Here is a 17728-nt window from a genome sequence, read left to right as displayed (position 1 = left end):
AAATGTTGTCAGTTAAAAAGAGCTATCTAGTAATGCAATACACTAGTCCTCAAGCGACTAGATGGGATACAACTGGATGAGACCACCATAATAGTAACATGCGAAATTGAATCTCTTTATACATCCATTCGGCACGCCGACGGCAATGAGGCTGTACAAACCTTCCTCTGAATGACGAACCTTGATCAGGATCTATGTAAGTTGATACTGGATTTATTACAGTATGCACTTACTCACAACTTCCAAGTTAAGGACCTCCTCTACCTACAACTCCAGGAAACTGCAATGGGGGCGGCCTGTGCACCCTCATATGCAAATTTATTCCTGGGGTTGTGGGAGAGGAGGATTTTCATGATTGACCCAGTACCCATGATTGATAAGATATCATTGTGGGGACGCTTCATAGACGTCTTGTTTCTGTGGCACAGGTCCTCTAAAGAATTGTCCATCTTTATGTCTAGTATAAATATGGGAAAACTGACATGGATTTCCTCGATGTATCCCTAGGTATGGATGAGGATAGTTTTATCTACTCTAATGTGTATCGTAAAATAACATCAACTAACCCATTACTTTATGCATCTTCTTCCCATCTGAAGTCACTGATCTCTAACATCCCTATAGGTCAGTTCCTCAGAATGAGGAGAATCTGTTCAACCGAAAATTTCTTTAAAGAACAAGCCAAAGACCTTGAATGCCGCTTTCAGGAGAGAGGATATAGGAGAGTGGATATCCAAAGGGGATATGCAAGAGCTAAATCAACGCCAAGACCTACACTCCTCACCCAGAAGAAGAAACAAAATCTGGATGCACAGGTGAGATACATTTCTATGTACAACACTAGGTGGAGACAAATGCAGCGGGCACTTAAAGGGTAGCTCCCACCATTTTTTCTGTCCCTGCCTATTGCCCTTCTATCCCTAACACCCTCCCTGCCTTTATTTTATTTTTTTACTATTTTAAAAATGGCATTTAGTCTGCCTGGTAGTGTGCTCACCACCAGGCAGACTTCCCCAGCAGGCACCACGTCACTGATGCCTGCTGGGGGCCAACTTCCGCCCTTAGTTCTCCTAACAGGGTGCCTCCAGCTGTTTCCCCACTACAACTCCCAGCATGCCCTGACATCTACTGGCTGTCAGGGAATGCTGGGAGCTGTAGTGGGGAAACAACTGGAGGCACACCGTGATGGCCGCACATCCCGCTCCCCGCCGCGCAGCCCGCAACCCCCCCAGGTCCCGTCGCGCCGCTCAAATCTCTCCCCACCCCCCCTTAGTTCACCTATTCAGTGTCCCTCCAGCTGTTTCCCCACTACAACTCCCAGCTTGCCCTGACATCTATTGGCTGTCAGGGCATGCTGGGATTTATAATGGGGAAACAACTGGAGGCACACCGCGATGGCCGCACATCCCGCTCCTGCCGCGCAGCCCGCAACCCCCCTGGCCCCGCTGCAAAAACATTCAGTAACAGACACAACATAGATGATCTTACCTGTCGCGCGCGTCCTCTTCATTCAAAGCGCTCGCTCCCACCTGTCTGATTGACAGGCGGGAGCGAGCACTGCAGTGAATGAATTCTGACTCGTTGCCAGGCTTCAACGAGTCGAAATTCATTAGTAACGTCACTGCCCAATGCATTCGGCCCCTAGTGGCCGGATTTAAAAGTGATTTTAAACTGTTTTAAAATCACTTTTTTTAATTAAAGTATATTAGAGATATGTTGTAGTACTACAACATATCAATTTTTTGATTTCATGACAGTGCCCATTTAAGAAACATTGGTTGGTGTTGACAATGGACCCTATTTTGACATCATATTTGTCTAAACAACACTTCATCACATACCGACGGGCCAAGAATTTAAGAGATCTATTGGTACATAGCCATCATAAAAGTAGACAAAACACTGGCATATTTTGCTCGAAGGTACCCAAATGGGGGTGTGGGCCGTGTGGGGGGGGGGGGGGTGTAGCATGCCCGAACATAGATATGGCTGATGATTTTGTTAACTCTTCTGGTGAAAAAAAAATGCGATAGGCTGCCTGCAATGTGACATTTCGAGCCTAAGAAGCCAGAAGCCAGCAGCTCCGGAGGATTGGTATGCTGATAACTCCGCAACGGAGGAACGTAGGAAGGTGAGTTAAAGTTGTTGTTTATGTCTTTGCAGCCCAGGCACAGGGGGACTTTAAAAAATTATGCCGCAGGTCTTTAAATATCAAACCTAATGTGTAACTTTAATTGTGCAGTTGGGGTTATATCTAGAGATGAGCAAATTTTTTTGGAAAATTTTATTCGGCCGATTCACATAATTTTCCGAAAAAATTTGGTTCGGTCCGAATTTATTCGAGGCGAATCGCTATTAAAAACGGCTATTTCTGGCCTACAGAGAGCCTCAATAGGGGTGTAGAACACTTTGCCTTGCTGTAACACCCATAGGGTGTGTGCTGGGTTAGTGAAATAATCCTGTTATTCAGTATGACATGCAGATTAGAGGCATTGCTATTAGAATCACTGTCGCAGAGCGGCACAATGACACAGCCTGAAGGTGGCATCAGTATGAGGAGACCATATAGTGGCTGAATGACACAACCTGGAGTAGGCGGCAGAATGAGGAGACCATATTGTGGCCAAATGACACGGCCTGGAGGTGGCGGCAGCGTGAAGAGACCATATAGTGGCTGAATGACACAGCCTGGAGTTGGTGGCTGCATATAGTGGCTGAATGATACAGCGTGGATGTGAAGGCAGCATGGGGAGAACATATAGTGGCTTAATGACACAGCTTGGAGGTGGCGGCAGCATGAGGAGACCATATAGTGGCTGAATGACACAGCCTGGAGTTGGCGGCAGCATGAAGAGACCATATAGTGGCCGAATGACACAGCCTGGAGGTGGCGGCAGCATGAAGAGACCATATAGTGCTGAATGACACAGCATGGAGGTGGCGGCAGCATGAGGAGAACATATAATGGCTGAATGAGACAGCCTGGAGTTGGCGGCAGCATATAGTGGCTGAATGAAACAGCCTGGAGTTTCCTGCAGCATGAGGAGACCATATAGTGGCTGAATGACACAGCTTGGAGGTGACATAAAACACAGAGCACTTCCTTGTGCAGGATCACCAGGATAAAATCTCAAGCTGAAATTGTGGATTCGCTCACCTGGTGGGGTTGTGCAGATTCCAGGCACAACACTTACAAGGGCGTGGATATAATGTAGCTGATGCAGATTCCCAAAGCCGAGGAACTCAGCGTAGTAGTTCAATGAAGCAGATAGAGAAGAGGACGGGAAGCTGGAGTCGCACTGCTAGATGGTAACAGTGCAAGGCAATCGGACATAGTCAGATTAAAGGAATGTAACATTTCTTTCTTTCATGCGATGCGTTTCATCAGGCATGGTAAAATCAAACAAAAAGCGGGTTTAAATACACGAGGAAAAGATGACATAATCACCGGAAATCAAAACACCAAAAAGAAAAATGTTGGAAAACAAGAAAAAAGGAATTATAAACCAGGGTAATTTTAAATAGATACACACGAATAACAGACAGAATTAAAAAGCATTACAAAGTGAATAAAATAAATGAGATACAGCGTGGAGGTGGCGACAGCATGAGAAGATCTTATAGTGGCTGATTGACACAGCTTGGAGTTGGCGGCAGCATGAGGAGACCAAATAGTGGCTGAATGACATAACCTGGAGGTGGAGGCAGCATGAGGAGAACATATAGTGGCTGAATGACACAGCCTGGAGTTTGCGGCAGCATGGGGAGACCATATAGTGGCTGAATGACACAGTGTGAAGGTGGCGGAAGCATGAGGAGAACATATGTTGGAAGTATGAGACAGCTTGGAGCTTGCATCAGCATGAGAAGAACAAATGAGACAGCCTGGAGGTGGCAGCAGCAATAGGTGTCCTGAAAATGACCCTGTGGCAGAGTGGTGCGGTGGGTGGCAATACCAGTACCCGGTGACGAAGGTGGGGGAAAAAAGGAGAACTTGGCATCAGATGTGTGGCATCAGGCAGGTGGAAGGATCAGAATAGTAGCTGAGGCAGGTAGGCAGACGAAAACAGTCTCTTTTGTAAAAGTGTTAGTGTTGAGGATATGCATTATGTAAAACTTAACTTTTAATAATATGCTTAGGATAAAATATATGGACCCCAAATATATATTTTTTTTAAATCAAACAAAAGGAAAGGTGGGCAAAAAACACCATGTGCCACCTACACCACCAAGGATTGATGTGATGCAAAGACCTCTAAAAGGTGGAAGGGAACCACGTATTGTCCATTATAGCAGGTGGGGGTAAAAACTTCCCCTGTAAGGCCCCACTCTCGCCCTATTAATTTCCTTCTTGGCAAGTCTTACTCACCCTAAAAAGGGCGGCCCCACACAGAAAACTCTCTATTTCCACCTAAAAACCCTGGGAAATGGCAGTGTTTGTAGGGGGAAATAGGGAGATGTTCCTGTGTGAGGCCACCCTTTTTCAGGGTGAGAGCAGGGCCTTACAGGGGAAGTTTTTACCCCCACCGGTTACAATGGACCATACGTTTGTTCCCTTCCACCTTTTAGAGGTCTTTGCATCACATAAATACTTGGTGGTGTAGGTGGCACATGATGATTTATGCACACCTTCCCTTTTGTTCGATTTCCCAAAAATTTTCAGTACATATGTTTTATCCTAAGAAAAGTTTTAGGTAATATCATAATATAATTTTAGCATATCCTCAATACTTACTTGAGGTCTGATGTGGAGGAATGTCTTTAACTGGAGAGCAGCACCATAAATATGTTTGGCACTATCAATATTTAGCACCAACTATACTCCCAGGGTGTAAGTATACAAGTTACTGAATTTCAATATAATGCATCACCGAAAAACCATAACAGTAACACAGAAATTATGAAAGATATGACAAACTTTATTGACAATTTGATCATTAAAAAGACATTAAGAGAGGAATGAGCACAAAGCACAGGGCTGGATGGACAGCAAGTGATCTAGACTGAAGTATAATCATAAGCATCAGCATGTAGGTAAATCACATCAAAAATTAAAGCATAAACTGTAGGTATATATAGGTGATGGCCTATAAATAAAAAGATGCAGACAGTATTAAAGAATAGTTACCAGTAGAGAGCCATATACCATGAGCACTCACCCCAACATAGGTTCTTTAATACTGTCTGCATCTTTTTATTTATAGGCCATCGCCTATATATACTTGCAGTTTATGCTTTCATTTGTGATATGATTTACCTACATGCTGATGCTCTAGGCTTATGATTATACTTCAGTCTATTTCACTTGCTGTCCATCCAGCCCTGTGCTTTGTGCTCATTCCTCTTTTAATGTCTTTTTATTGATCAAATTGTCAATAAAGTTTTTCATATCTTTCATAATTTCTGTGTTACTGTTATGGTTTTTCGGTGATGCACTATCAATATTTGTGAAGTGTTGGTGTGGCACCATGGTCAATGTACTCTGATGCATCAGGCATTGATGGGTGGTATTCCTGGCTGATCCATTCCTGATTCATCTTGACAAACGTCCGTCTCTCCACATTTTTCATGGACAGACGAGTTCTCCTTGGGGTTACTATGACTCCCGCCGCACTAAACACCCGCTCTGGTCGGGCAGAACAGCTTTTCCAGGGCAAACTCTGCTAGTTGCAGCCACAAATCAAGTTTCGCTGCCCAGAGGTCCAGGGGATCTTCAAGGTGTGTTGGCATGGTTATATCAAGGTATGCCATCACCTGCTGGTTCAGGTCCTGCTCCAGGTCTACCTGCTGCTAATGAGTTGCTTCACTATGCGGGGGAAGAAAGCTACTCATTAGCGACTGTAGACTCATGGCAGTGGAAGGTGAACACAGAGGGCACCCCCAAGTCAGACCTGCGAGAGGACGGACGATTGCGCAGATAGGCATCGGCCAACTGACTATGAAGGATGTCTCTGTAGTAGGTCAGTTTGTCCAAGCAAGTGAGTATGCATTGTGCCATTTGAGCAAGTGACTCGGAGCGACTCCCTGCCTCCATCTCCACTGCATACCGCCACGGTGTGTCTGGGTCCCCTGTCTCGCCTTTCTCATAACCCTCTAGCTCCTCTAACTGCTCCTGCTCCTTCTCACCTGTCAGATGACTATTGATACCGTCCATCTCGCGAAACCTAAACTTTGCTCCACTGTACCCCTCCCCCTCCTCCAGTTCAGCCCACACAGGGCTCATGTGGCCATGAGATGTAGGCGCCATGTCTCCAGTGCCCTGACCAGCCAAAGTTTCCAACACGTGTTGTAGTAGATGAAGCAGTGGAATGACTTTGTTCATCCCGTAATCCTGGCAACTGACTAATAATGTGGCTTCCTCAAAGGGCCTGAGCAAATGGCTGGTGTCACATATGAGCTGCCACTGGTTGACATTGAGGTTACACAGGGGAGTCCCCCTATCCGCTTGGATCATCAATAAATTGGTAATGGCTTTTCTCTGTTCGTATAGTCGGTTCCACATATGGAGGGTGGAATTCCAACGTGTGGAAACTTCGCAAATCAGACTATGTTGGGTAATGCCATTTTGATGCTGCTGCTCAAGGAGGGTGTGCTTTACGGTGTACGAGTGGCTGAAGTGCATGCCAAGTTTCCTTCCCATTGTGAGGATGTGTTGCAGATGGGGGGAACACTTCAGGAACCGCTTGACAACCAGATTAAACATGTGTGCCATGCAGGGTGCATGGCTTAGGCATCCTTGACGCAGCGCAGATAAGATGTTCTTCCCGTTGTCGGTCACCATGGTTCCCATTTCCAGTTTTCGTGGAGTATGCCATGATTCGATTTCTTTATGAATGATTTTTAGCAGTTCCTCCCCCATGTGACTTCGTTCACCAAGGCAAACCATGTGAAGAACAGTGTGACACCGCCGTGCCCTGCACACATGGCATGCTGGAGGGACACTGAGATTTGTCCGTGCAGTGGAGGCTGAGGAGATGGTGGAGGAGGAGGAGGAGGCGGAGTCGCAGACTGTCACAGGACCAATGGCCTGAGAGCGTGGAGGCGGAAGCGGCGTGACCTGTCCAAGTTGCTATTGTGGCTGTGCAGGAACCACATACAACCAGTGAGCCATAAAGGACATGTATTGCCCCTGACCAACAGCTCCAGACGTCAGCGCTGCCGTGCACCTTAGTACACACCGACAGGCTCATGGACTGGCCCACCTTCTCTTTCACAAAATTGTGAAGGGCTGGTACTGCCTTCTTCGCAAAGAAATGAAGGCTTGGGACTCTCCCCCTCGGCTCGGCACAAGCCATCAGTTCTCTGAAAGGTGCAGAGTCCACCACTTGAAAAGGGAGAGACTGCAGCAACAGCAACTTAGACAGGAGCACATTCAGCTTCTGCGCCGTTGGCGCATACTGTTGTCTCTTGGACATGGCTTTTCCAATGGATTGCTGGCAGAATGACTGACTCAAAGTAAAAGGAGCAGGAGCATCTGGAGCGACAGAAGATGGGTAAGACAGACAGCTCCCTTTGGCTGGGGTGGTGGAGCCTTGGCTGGCTGAAGTGGCGTGCCACTGGGTGATACAGCAGGCTGGACCACCACATCGGAGCCACGGTTCTCCAAGACTGCTTTATGGTGATGCTGCATATGTTGACGCAGGGCCATGGTGCCAACATTGGGACCTTGGCCACGCTTCACCTTCTGCCGACACATCTTGCATGTGGCCATGTTAACCTCCTCCGGATGCTTGATGGAAAACTGCCACACCGGCGAGTAGCTGATTTTCCCACCAACATTCCACACTGATTGACTGCTACTGCCGCCGACTCCAGGGACCCTTGTTCCACTACCTCCCGGGAAGGTAGGCTGCCACGAAGCAGGTGGTCTACTCCGGGCACGTTTGGCTCCAGACTTTCCACTTCTGACACCGAGTTGACTGCAAACCATGCTCAGGGCCAGATCGTCATTGGCGCTCCTGGAGCGCCTGCTCCGAGCCCCGTGCCCGTAGGGGGCCCCCGTCACATTTGGGTCATCCATATGTCCTGCCACATCTTTTCAGGACACAAGGATGCCCCGGTTACCTCTCTGCGGCCCCGAGTTAACTTTAAAAATGCAGGGGCCACCACGAGGTAGCGCACGCAGGGACGTCACTGACGTCCCATGCCTGCGCCCATAGAAGAGCAGAGTGGAGCGGAGCATCGAGGAGGACGCGCGTGCATGGTAAGTCACCAGCGGCACGTCATCTTCAGTGTTCCAACCCCCGCTCCTCTCCGGTCCCGGGACCTACTGCTGTGGTCCATAGGCCATAGCAGTAGATTGTGACCCCGGACGAGCGGTGGTCGGAACACTGAAATGGGGCAGTAAACAGGCATACAGCCTTCAGCCATACACTGTATATGGCTGAAAGCTGTATGTCTGTGGGGAAACTGTACTGTACCTAATGTGGGGAACTATACTGCACCTAATGTGGAGGAACTATATTGCACCTAATTTAGGGGAACTGTACTGCACACCTAATGTGGGGGAACTGTACTGCACACCTAATGTGGGGGAACTGTACTGCACACCTAATGTGGGGGAACTGTACTGCACACCTAATGTGGGGGAACTGTACTGCACACCTAATGTGGGGGAACTGTACTGCACCTAATGTGGGGGAACTGTCGGGGGGGGGCATCATAATGAAGTGCCCCATCTTCCAGGCAGCCTTAATCTGGCCCTGACCATGCTACCACCTTGCTGGCTCAGCTGCTGCCTCACAGGCAACCTGCAACCCTCTTCTCCTGATGATGATAAAGCCTCTTCTGCACCCAGCTCCCAAGTGCGATCGGCTTCATCATCATCATCGAGTTGTATCTGCATGTCACTGATGTCCTCCTCAGGTTCCTCAACAGTGTCTGCTTCAGGAGCCTGAACACTCACAACACCCCCTCCCACGCCACTCTCCTCATCACTACTTGCCCACCTAGCGGAGGAAGCGATGGATGTCTACTCCACTTCTTGGCAGGGCAGTAGCTGCTGAGTGTCCTCTAGATCATCCTCACTAAATAGTGAAGCTGAACCCACAGCATAAGATACTTCTGTAGGGGAGGGAACAGCATAGGACAGAGGCAATGGGAGGACAGGGACTGCTCCTGGGTCATGCCAACTGAGGGTTGTGGCTGAGGAATCCCCCAATTGTTGACTGGGGGTGTCAGATGTCACTTGTGATGAAGTGGATGTCCGTGTTAACCAATCGATGACGGCAGATGGGTTGCTGGTCGAGACACGACCGCTAGAAGATACCGGGAGCTCAGGCCTCTTGCTGCGACTCCTGCTGCCACTCGCCTCTAGTCTGCTGCGACCTCTGCCTGATGAATTTAGGCCTGGGCCACTCCTCTGTGCACGTCCTGGCACTTCTCTGCCTGACATACTAAGTGCGTGTATGAGGGGAGTACAATACACTCCACTACGCTTAAAAAAGTATTCGTGTACAAAACCTGCCAGTGAGTACTTTTGCCTGACCTTTCACAGTATCTAGGCCCTTGAAACTTTAAGAGAAACAAAATAGTACACCACTTAGATGTACGTATGTGGTATGCACTTATGAGGGGAGGACAATACGCAACAGTACGCTTAAAAAAGTATTTGCGTACAACACCAGCCAGTGAGTACTTTTGCCTGGCCTTTCACAGTATCTAGGACCTTGAGACTTTAACAGGAACAAAATAGTACACCACTTAGATGTACGTATGTGGTATGCACTTATGAGGGGAGGAAAATGCGCTACAGTATGCTAAAAAAAAAAAGTATTTGTGTACAACACCAGCTGGTGTGCACTTTTGCCTGGCCTTCCACAGTATCTAGGCCCTTGAGACTTTAACAGGAACAACATTGTACACCACTTAGATGTACGTATGTGGTATGCACTTACCAGCAGTTCACATCAGTGCTGCAGCACACAGTCGCTGTGTACACACCCAAAATTGCACTTTCTCTCTCAATCTCACTCCCTTCCCTATCAGTGCTTCTAGGAAGGATTTGTGCTTGAACTGAATCGCTGCTGTTCTGTGCAACACACTTCTCTCTGCCCCTCTCTGTAATAGAATGCTGTAGTGACTGGGAGGTGAATCACTGCAGTAAGAATGCTTTTCTGTGCAACACAGACTGCTCTCTGTCCCTCTGTGCAACAGAATGCTTATGTGACTGGGAGGTGATTCGCTGCTGGAAAAAAGCTTTTCTGGCCAACACACAGCGCCGTCTGTCCATATCTCTCTCTCTGCAATGAAAGGCTGAAGTGACTGGCCGCAATATAGCTGCCAATTATATAGGGCTGTGACATCACAGGGGTGACTGGCTGCTGATAGGCCGCATCCTGTAATGTGATTCAGGGTCATCCCGCCTACCCTTGTTCCCGCCTTCCCAGGATTCCTTGCCCCATGTCCTCACTGTGGAGCCACCATTTTAAATGCCCTGGAGCCTGGACCGCAATAAATGGAGTTTAATGAAGCGATTTGCGCGATCGAATCACGCCAATATTCACATTCAATCAAATTTTTCCTTAAATTCGTAACGAATTCGGATTCCTCAGATTCGATTTGCTCATCACTAGTTATATCTCTTTATAGAAGAGAGAATGGTTAAACGCCAACCTTTTTTGTGAATATCATGCTTGTCTAGGCACTTACAGAACCTATAAATGTATTTGTAATGTGGATTTATTCCTGGTAGTCATTTAGGACTTTAATTTTACCTTATGGCGGTGAATTTAATACCAAACCTATGATTCCATCTGACAACTTCCAATGACCTTTTCTCTTGTCCAACATCTAAGAAGAATATATAGTTAATATGATTAGCCTAGCAGCTCCATGTAGATGATGTGAAGGGCCACAGTAACGCCTTCTTGTTAAAGACACATTGAAGAAGGAGTGGAGATTATAATGACTTTAAGTCTAATATGAGACATTCTGTTGACCTACCTGTCATCTGGGAATTTGGTGACTGCATAAAAGGACAACACATGGAAAGCAGGTCTAGAGCAGACACAACTACCGGAGAGGAAACCAGACTGGTCGAAATTAAGCTTTTTACAAGGTAAGTCTATCAGACCATAGTATTTTCCTCCAGAACAGTTTTAGTGTATATATATATATATATATATATATATATATTTATATATATATATATATAGATAGATATATAGAGATATATAGAGATATATAGAGATATATAGATATATATAGATATATAGATATATATATATATATAGATATATTACTGTAGTCTAGTATAGTATTCACTTGTACTTGTTGAAAATGTACATACGTATAAATGAATAATGTAAATGCTGCTTAACAAGGACTATCTACACATTAAAAAATTACATTAATCTATCCTTACTGTTGAATTAAATGTATATAATAAAATGCATTTTATTATTCTCCTGCCTTATATGTTTTCCTCCAGCTGACCAAATGAAAAAGGCACAATTAATGTACCTAACAGGAGCAATATTCTTGGTTATGACTCCAGAAAGTCTGCAGATTTTGGTAAGAGATTCTTCAGATGAAACCAGGTAAGAGTAGGAACTTTAAATAAATAAATCTAAATAATCTTACCAAGCAACTTTGACTTAGAAGGCGTAGGCTGCTAAAGGCAGGATTTGAAGCACTTAAATTATAATACAGAATACGTTGAACTCTAGACCAGTGTTTCCCAGCCAGTGTGCCTCCAGCTGTTGCAAAACTATAACTCCTAGCCGAGAAATCTGTACATTTCTCTGCATAGACTTCTTTGCAGAAAAATGTACAGATCTCTCGGCCGGCTGGGGACCGGAGCGCAATGCCACCCTCTCTACTCAGATCATGTCATGAAATACTTACATAAGTAAATGGTTTTTAATAAAATGTTTTTGTCATTTTCACAGGTGGCAAGAATACCAGGCCCAGGTGTTCACATCAAACATTAAGCGGCACTCTGAAGGGACCTTCTCCAGTGACCTGACAAGATACCTGGACAAGATGAAAGCAAAGGACTTTGTGCAGTGGCTGATGAACAAAAAACGATTCAGGTGACAATATATTTACTTTCTTGATGCCGATTCCTAAATCAGCTAATAGTAAAAATATTTAGATTCGTAGTAGTCCATATATCTTTGTACTTATATTATGCTATGCTACATATGATGGACAATGCATTGGGTAAATGATGTCTTATCAAAACTGGAGTCAACTGTAAAATTGCACAGCAGTCAAGAGCTATTTCAGACAGCAAGGTTCTCACTCTCTCCCTGAGAACTTACATCAAATTGGTGGTCTCATGAATTATCCCTTCTATAGCACTAGAAGATTTCTAGTTTAACTTATTTACAATTCAGTTCTCTTAGACCTTCAGGAAGAAAACCACATATAGTCCTTATCTGTAAACAACGCTCTCCTGTATATAGTCTCCCCAAGTCACATTTCAAGAACATCAGTTGTTTGACTATTGTCTGATGGCTACTATAACACTTATAAGGTAGAACCTCCCCATGTTCCCATAGGCAGCAATGGGTAGGGTCAGTCAGCACAAGTATAATATAAGTCTTGTTTCAACACCCTAGGAATTATTATATTACCAAATGATTGTGCAATTTGGTCACACAGTCCCATGTGTCATCATCTTCTGCTTTGTCCAAAACAAGAACAACTGGGGACACAATTATACAATGAGAATTGGCTTGGCTATGTGGTTAGATATTTGGATCCTACACATACAGTGGTTGTTGTGTGTCCAGCAATTTAGATATACTGATGTGGTAGAGGAAATATTATGCCTACATTTAAATGGCCTATCCGGGAGAAAACGTTTATTACTGCCCAGCAGTAACATGATACAGGTATACTGCCGGAATGCTTCTTCTCTTAGCAAAAAGCTTTAGTTCCCCATTCCAGTCCTGCTACTTACCCCATTCTCATTCTCACAGTTACTACTATGTGAATCGGTGGTCACTTTCTATCTGCATTTCATTGAGATACTTAAAGAGGTTTTCCAGGAAAAGCTCATAGTTAACGCTATGACTCCCTGTGCAATAAAATAACAAAAGATTGCATACTTACCTCTCCGGCTCCCCCAGCACTGCAGCTGTCATGTCATCTGGTCTGTACTTCTGTGTTGTGAGGTAAGTATATAGTCTTTTGTTGTTTAATTGTACATGGCGTTATACGGTTAGCTATGAGGTAATACCTGGAAAATGTAAGTCTTTCAAAGAGGCATAAAGAAAGTGACTTACAGTACAGCAGCAGTAGGTGTCAGAATCACAACACCTTGTAGGCGAGCAACGAGACTGGAACAGCATTGTATCGCCACCCGGTATAAGAAAAAGCAGCATGACCGCTTACAGTCTCATGTTACTACTTGTCAATAATAAATATTTTTTCCTGAAGTGGTGTTTTAATAACAGTATATAACATGCTGTCCCTTGATTGATTTTTATCAGGGGGGAAATACATTTCCTAATAATTTCTGGGCTACACAAGGCAAAATTGTAAATTGTACATATCTCAACATTGTATACAACTATTGACTTCAGTCTACTGTGTTTTCTTAACAGTGATAGCAAAAGGTACATTGATGATGACATAAAGCCTCCAAAGCTCAAGTCAGATGCTTCATTTTTTGGGTAAGATATATTTGTTATTAAATGTTATTCAATCAATAGCATACAATCATTGCCCTTATTAAAGAGTCTAAATTTGTCTGTGTGTGTTGGGTCAATCATATTAGGATATTATAAGAAATGTTTTGCACAATTTAGATTATTTTCTTTAAACAGTACCTGTCAAGATGATCTGGCAGCAAGATATGCGTAAACTGGCCAGACATTCTAAAAGCCTGAGACATGACCAATGCAAAGTCCATGGGATTTTCGTCTTTTCGACTCCTGATTACGCCATTTAGAGCCAAGTTTCAGAATACCAGCCAGTTTACACATATCCTACCCCCAGATTGCCATGACAGGTACTCTGTTGTAGACTTTCTGTATTTCATTGATGTATAAGCACAAGCCCCCTAGCATACTTAATATTGCAACTTCATATCCATGCTCACAATCGATAGGTCAAGTGACCTCACACCCACCACTAAACAACAGTGATTGCACTTGGGCGTGGCTGAAGCTTCAGCCTTTAGACTTTTTAGAATAGGCAAACCCCACAGACTTCTTCAGTCTAAATCAAAATGTCTGTAAAATGGCAAATATGACATTTTACATGAAATTTTTTTTAAAGTGTCAGCCCTTCCCAATAAACCTAGAGTAGCTGTCACAGGCAAGACCAGCATGTGCAACAAATAAATAAGTAAATCCCCCCATTAGTAAATTGATTTTGAAACAAAGTAGAGACTGAACAGTGTAAAGCCTTAATGCATTTGGAAATATGCAATTCTATAATAAAAGAGAGGCAGAGCTTCCCATGGGATTGTATCACCAGTACAGCCAGGTGTAAACACGTCAGTGCATAAGTGAAAATGCTCACCTGGTTGGGTTGTGTTACAGACACAACTACTATATGCGCATCAGTCAAGAGATAGTGGTGAAGCTCCCCGGCGTCGGCCTGGAGGGATCTCCAGCCAATTATAGCAGTGATGAGGGGTAGAGGAAAAAAAATGGACTTCCAGCGCAAACCACTAGGACAATGATGGAGGTAAAATGCTTCTTTATTCAGCCATAAAACAACGCGTTTCGAGGCCACACCGCCTCTTCGTCAGGTTAAACAGGCTTGCATGCCTATACAGTAAAACAACAGTGTTTCTAAAAGGCTTTTGGCGCCAATGAGTTAAACAGTATCCCCCCCCCCCCCCCCCCTCCTGGGCGGTCACTGTAATGGCCAGGTGTTGTTCAAATGTCATAAACATACTTAAAATCGATTATGAAGTTAAGCATTTTGTTAAAACATGATGGTACACAGTGCTTCGTGGAATTAAAATAATATTTGAACAAGCATATGAGGATCAGGGTTCATACTGGCTGCGCGGGCGTTGTCCGTGCGCTAACAGGGCTGTGCACTGTATCAGCGTGCTGTGACTTGTTCAGAATGATGCCGATGCTTCTTAGCAAGGTATAGGGATTAACAGGGATACCTTCTTCTTATTAATGAATACAATTATTGATTAGTGTTACAGTTATTATTACTGTTAGGCAGCTGTTTCATTATTGGGCAGCATTGATGAAGGTGCTGAACGTAATAGGGAGTGTTTTGCAAAGTATGCAAAATGAGCCAACGCACCCTGATGGGAATTGGCAGCCAAGTGTATGCATTTATTAGATGACATTGATATTGTGTAGGAAAAATTGAAGGACATAAAATATAGATGGAATAAAGGGTTGGTGCTGTAAGGACCATGGTGATAAAAAAAAAATTATGGGAACATAGGCGTGCGCACGGGTGTGCCGGGGCACACCCTAATTAAGCCCAGGGGGGGATCCCCTGTCACCACTGAGCAGCCCACAGGGGACCCCCGTCACATTCTGGACATCCCTGTGTCCCGAAAGATCTTTTCGGGACACAAGTATGTCTCGGTTAACTTTCTGCGGCAGCTCCCGTGTTAACTTTAAAAACACAGGGGTCACCTGGAGGTAGCGAACTCAGGGACATCACTGCCGTCCCGTGCGTGTGCTCATAGCAACAGAGAAGCGGAGCATTGAGGAGGAGGACACATGCAGGCCGGCATGGTAAGTCACCAGCACCAGCTGGCAGCACATCATCTTCAGTGTTCCGACCACCGCTCCTCCGGGCCCAGGACCTACTGCTATGGTCTATAGGCCATAGCAGTAGATCGTGACCCCGGACTGGAGGAGCGGTGGTCGAAACACTGAAGTGGGGCAGTACACAGACATACAGCCTCCAGCCATACACTGTATATGGCTGAAGGCTGTATGTCTGTGAGGGGACTATACTGCACCTAATAGGTGGAACTATACTGCCCCTAATGTGGGGAGCTATACTGCACCTAATGTGGGGAGCTATACTGCACCTAATGTGGAGGAACTATACTGCACCTAATGTGGAGGAACTTACTGCACCTAATGTGGGGGAACTATACTGCAACTAATGTGGGGGAACTATACTGCACGTAATGTGGGGGAACTATACTGCAACTAATGTGGGGGAACTATACTGCACCTAATGTGGAGGAAATATACTGCACCTAATGTAGGGGAACTGTCATGCACCTAATGTGGAGGAACTATACTGCACCTAATGTGGTGAACTATACTGCACCTAATGTAGGGGAACTATACTGCACCTAATGTGGGGGAACTATACTGCACCTAATGTGGGGAGCTATACTGCACCAAATGTGGAAGAACTATACTGCACCTAATGTGGAGGAACTATACTGCACCTAATGTGTGGGAACTATACTGCACCTAATGTGGGGAACTGTACTGCACCTAATGTGGGGGAACTATACTGCCAACCCAATGTGGGGGAACTATACTGCCAACCTAATGTGGGGGAACTGTACTGCACCTAATGTGGGGGAACTGTACTGCACCGAATGTGAGGGAACTGTAATGCACCTAATGTGAAGGACCTGTACTGAACCTAATGTGGGGGACCTGTACTGCACCTAATGTGGGGGGAACTGTACTGTCAACCTAATGTGGGGGGAATTGTAATGTCAACCTAATGTGGGGGGAACTGTACTGCCAACCTAATGTGGGGGGAACTGTACTGCCAACCTAATGTGGGGGGAACTGTACTGCCAACCTAATGTGGGGGGAACTGTACTGCCAACCTAATGTGGGGGAACTGTACTGCCAACCTAATGTGGGGGGAACTGTACTGCCAACCTAATGTGGGGGGAACTGTACTGCCAACCTAATGTGGGGGGAATTGTAATGTCAACCTAATGTGGGGGGAACTGTACTGCCAACCTAATGTGGGGGGAACTGTACTGCCAACCTAATGTGGGGGGAACTGTACTGCCAACCTAATGTGGGGGAACTGTACTGCCAACCTAATGTGGGGGGAACTGTACTGCCAACCTAATGTGGGGGGAACTGTACTGCCAACCTAATGTGGGGGGAACTGTACTGCCAACCTAATGTGGGGGGAACTGTACTGCCAACCTAATGTGGGGGAACTGTACTGCCAACCTAATGTGGGGGGAACTGTACTGCCAACCTAATGTGGGGGGAACTGTACTGCCAACCTAATGTGGGGGGAACTGTACTGCCAACCTAATGTGGGGGGAACTGTACTGCCAAGCTAATGTGGGGGAACTTATACTGCATCTATATGAGTTCAGGTCTGTTTATGTATGTGTGCATGCAAGCAAGAGTGTATTTGTGCGTGTGTGTGTGTGTATGTGCATGTATATATATATATATATATATATATATATATATACATATATATATATACTGTATATATATGTGTGTATATATATATATATATATATATATATATATGTATATATATATACATACGCACGCGCGGCGTGAGTTTGTGCTTTGGGGTGCACACCCTAATGCAATAGGCTGCGCACTCCTATGGATGGGAATGATTGATAGTGACAGTAATCACGATTGTAAAATAGATTGAAATAACGGGTCAGATTAACATAACAAGGATGCCAGAGCGAGCTTGGACAGAACATATTGGTGAATGAATGATGATGGTGATCAGGACAGGAAGAATTGCTACATATAGTATTATAGAGGTTCTGTGTTCTTCTGTAAAGGGACTTGACAATGTATGGAGCAAATGAAAAATTGTA

The 17728-nt window shown here is 45.2% G+C and overlaps 1 protein-coding gene across 1 annotated transcript; it reads left to right on the top strand.

Moving 5' to 3' along the window:
- Positions 1 to 482: 482 nt before the first annotated feature.
- Positions 483 to 14620, top strand: LOC130357389 (uncharacterized). The gene is made up of 6 exons (XM_056560082.1): positions 483 to 815; positions 10978 to 11059; positions 11432 to 11540; positions 11892 to 12035; positions 13557 to 13625; positions 14499 to 14620. The coding sequence occupies exons 1-6, from the start codon at positions 483 to 485 to the stop codon at positions 14596 to 14598; spliced, it is 837 nt and encodes a 278-aa protein (XP_056416057.1). The 3' UTR covers positions 14599 to 14620.
- Positions 14621 to 17728: the final 3108 nt, after the last annotated feature.

This window comes from Hyla sarda, chromosome 2, assembly GCF_029499605.1.
Source record: "Hyla sarda isolate aHylSar1 chromosome 2, aHylSar1.hap1, whole genome shotgun sequence".
Lineage (NCBI taxonomy): Eukaryota > Metazoa > Chordata > Amphibia > Anura > Hylidae > Hyla > Hyla sarda.
Note: the sequence above shows the minus strand (reverse complement) of the source record. Positions and strands in the feature narration are given on the sequence as shown.

Bases quoted from the DNA above. Each gene is read 5' to 3' on its own strand.
- LOC130357389 (XM_056560082.1), top strand. From the start codon at position 483: ATGGATTTCCTCGATGTATCCCTAGGTATGGATGAGGATAGTTTTATC. The intron at 816-10,977 runs GTGAGATACATT...ACTGCATAAAAG, and splicing joins AACAAAATCTGGATGCACAG to GACAACACATGGAAAGCAGG. The intron at 13,626-14,498 runs GTAAGATATATT...GTTGTGTTACAG, and splicing joins TCAGATGCTTCATTTTTTGG to ACACAACTACTATATGCGCA.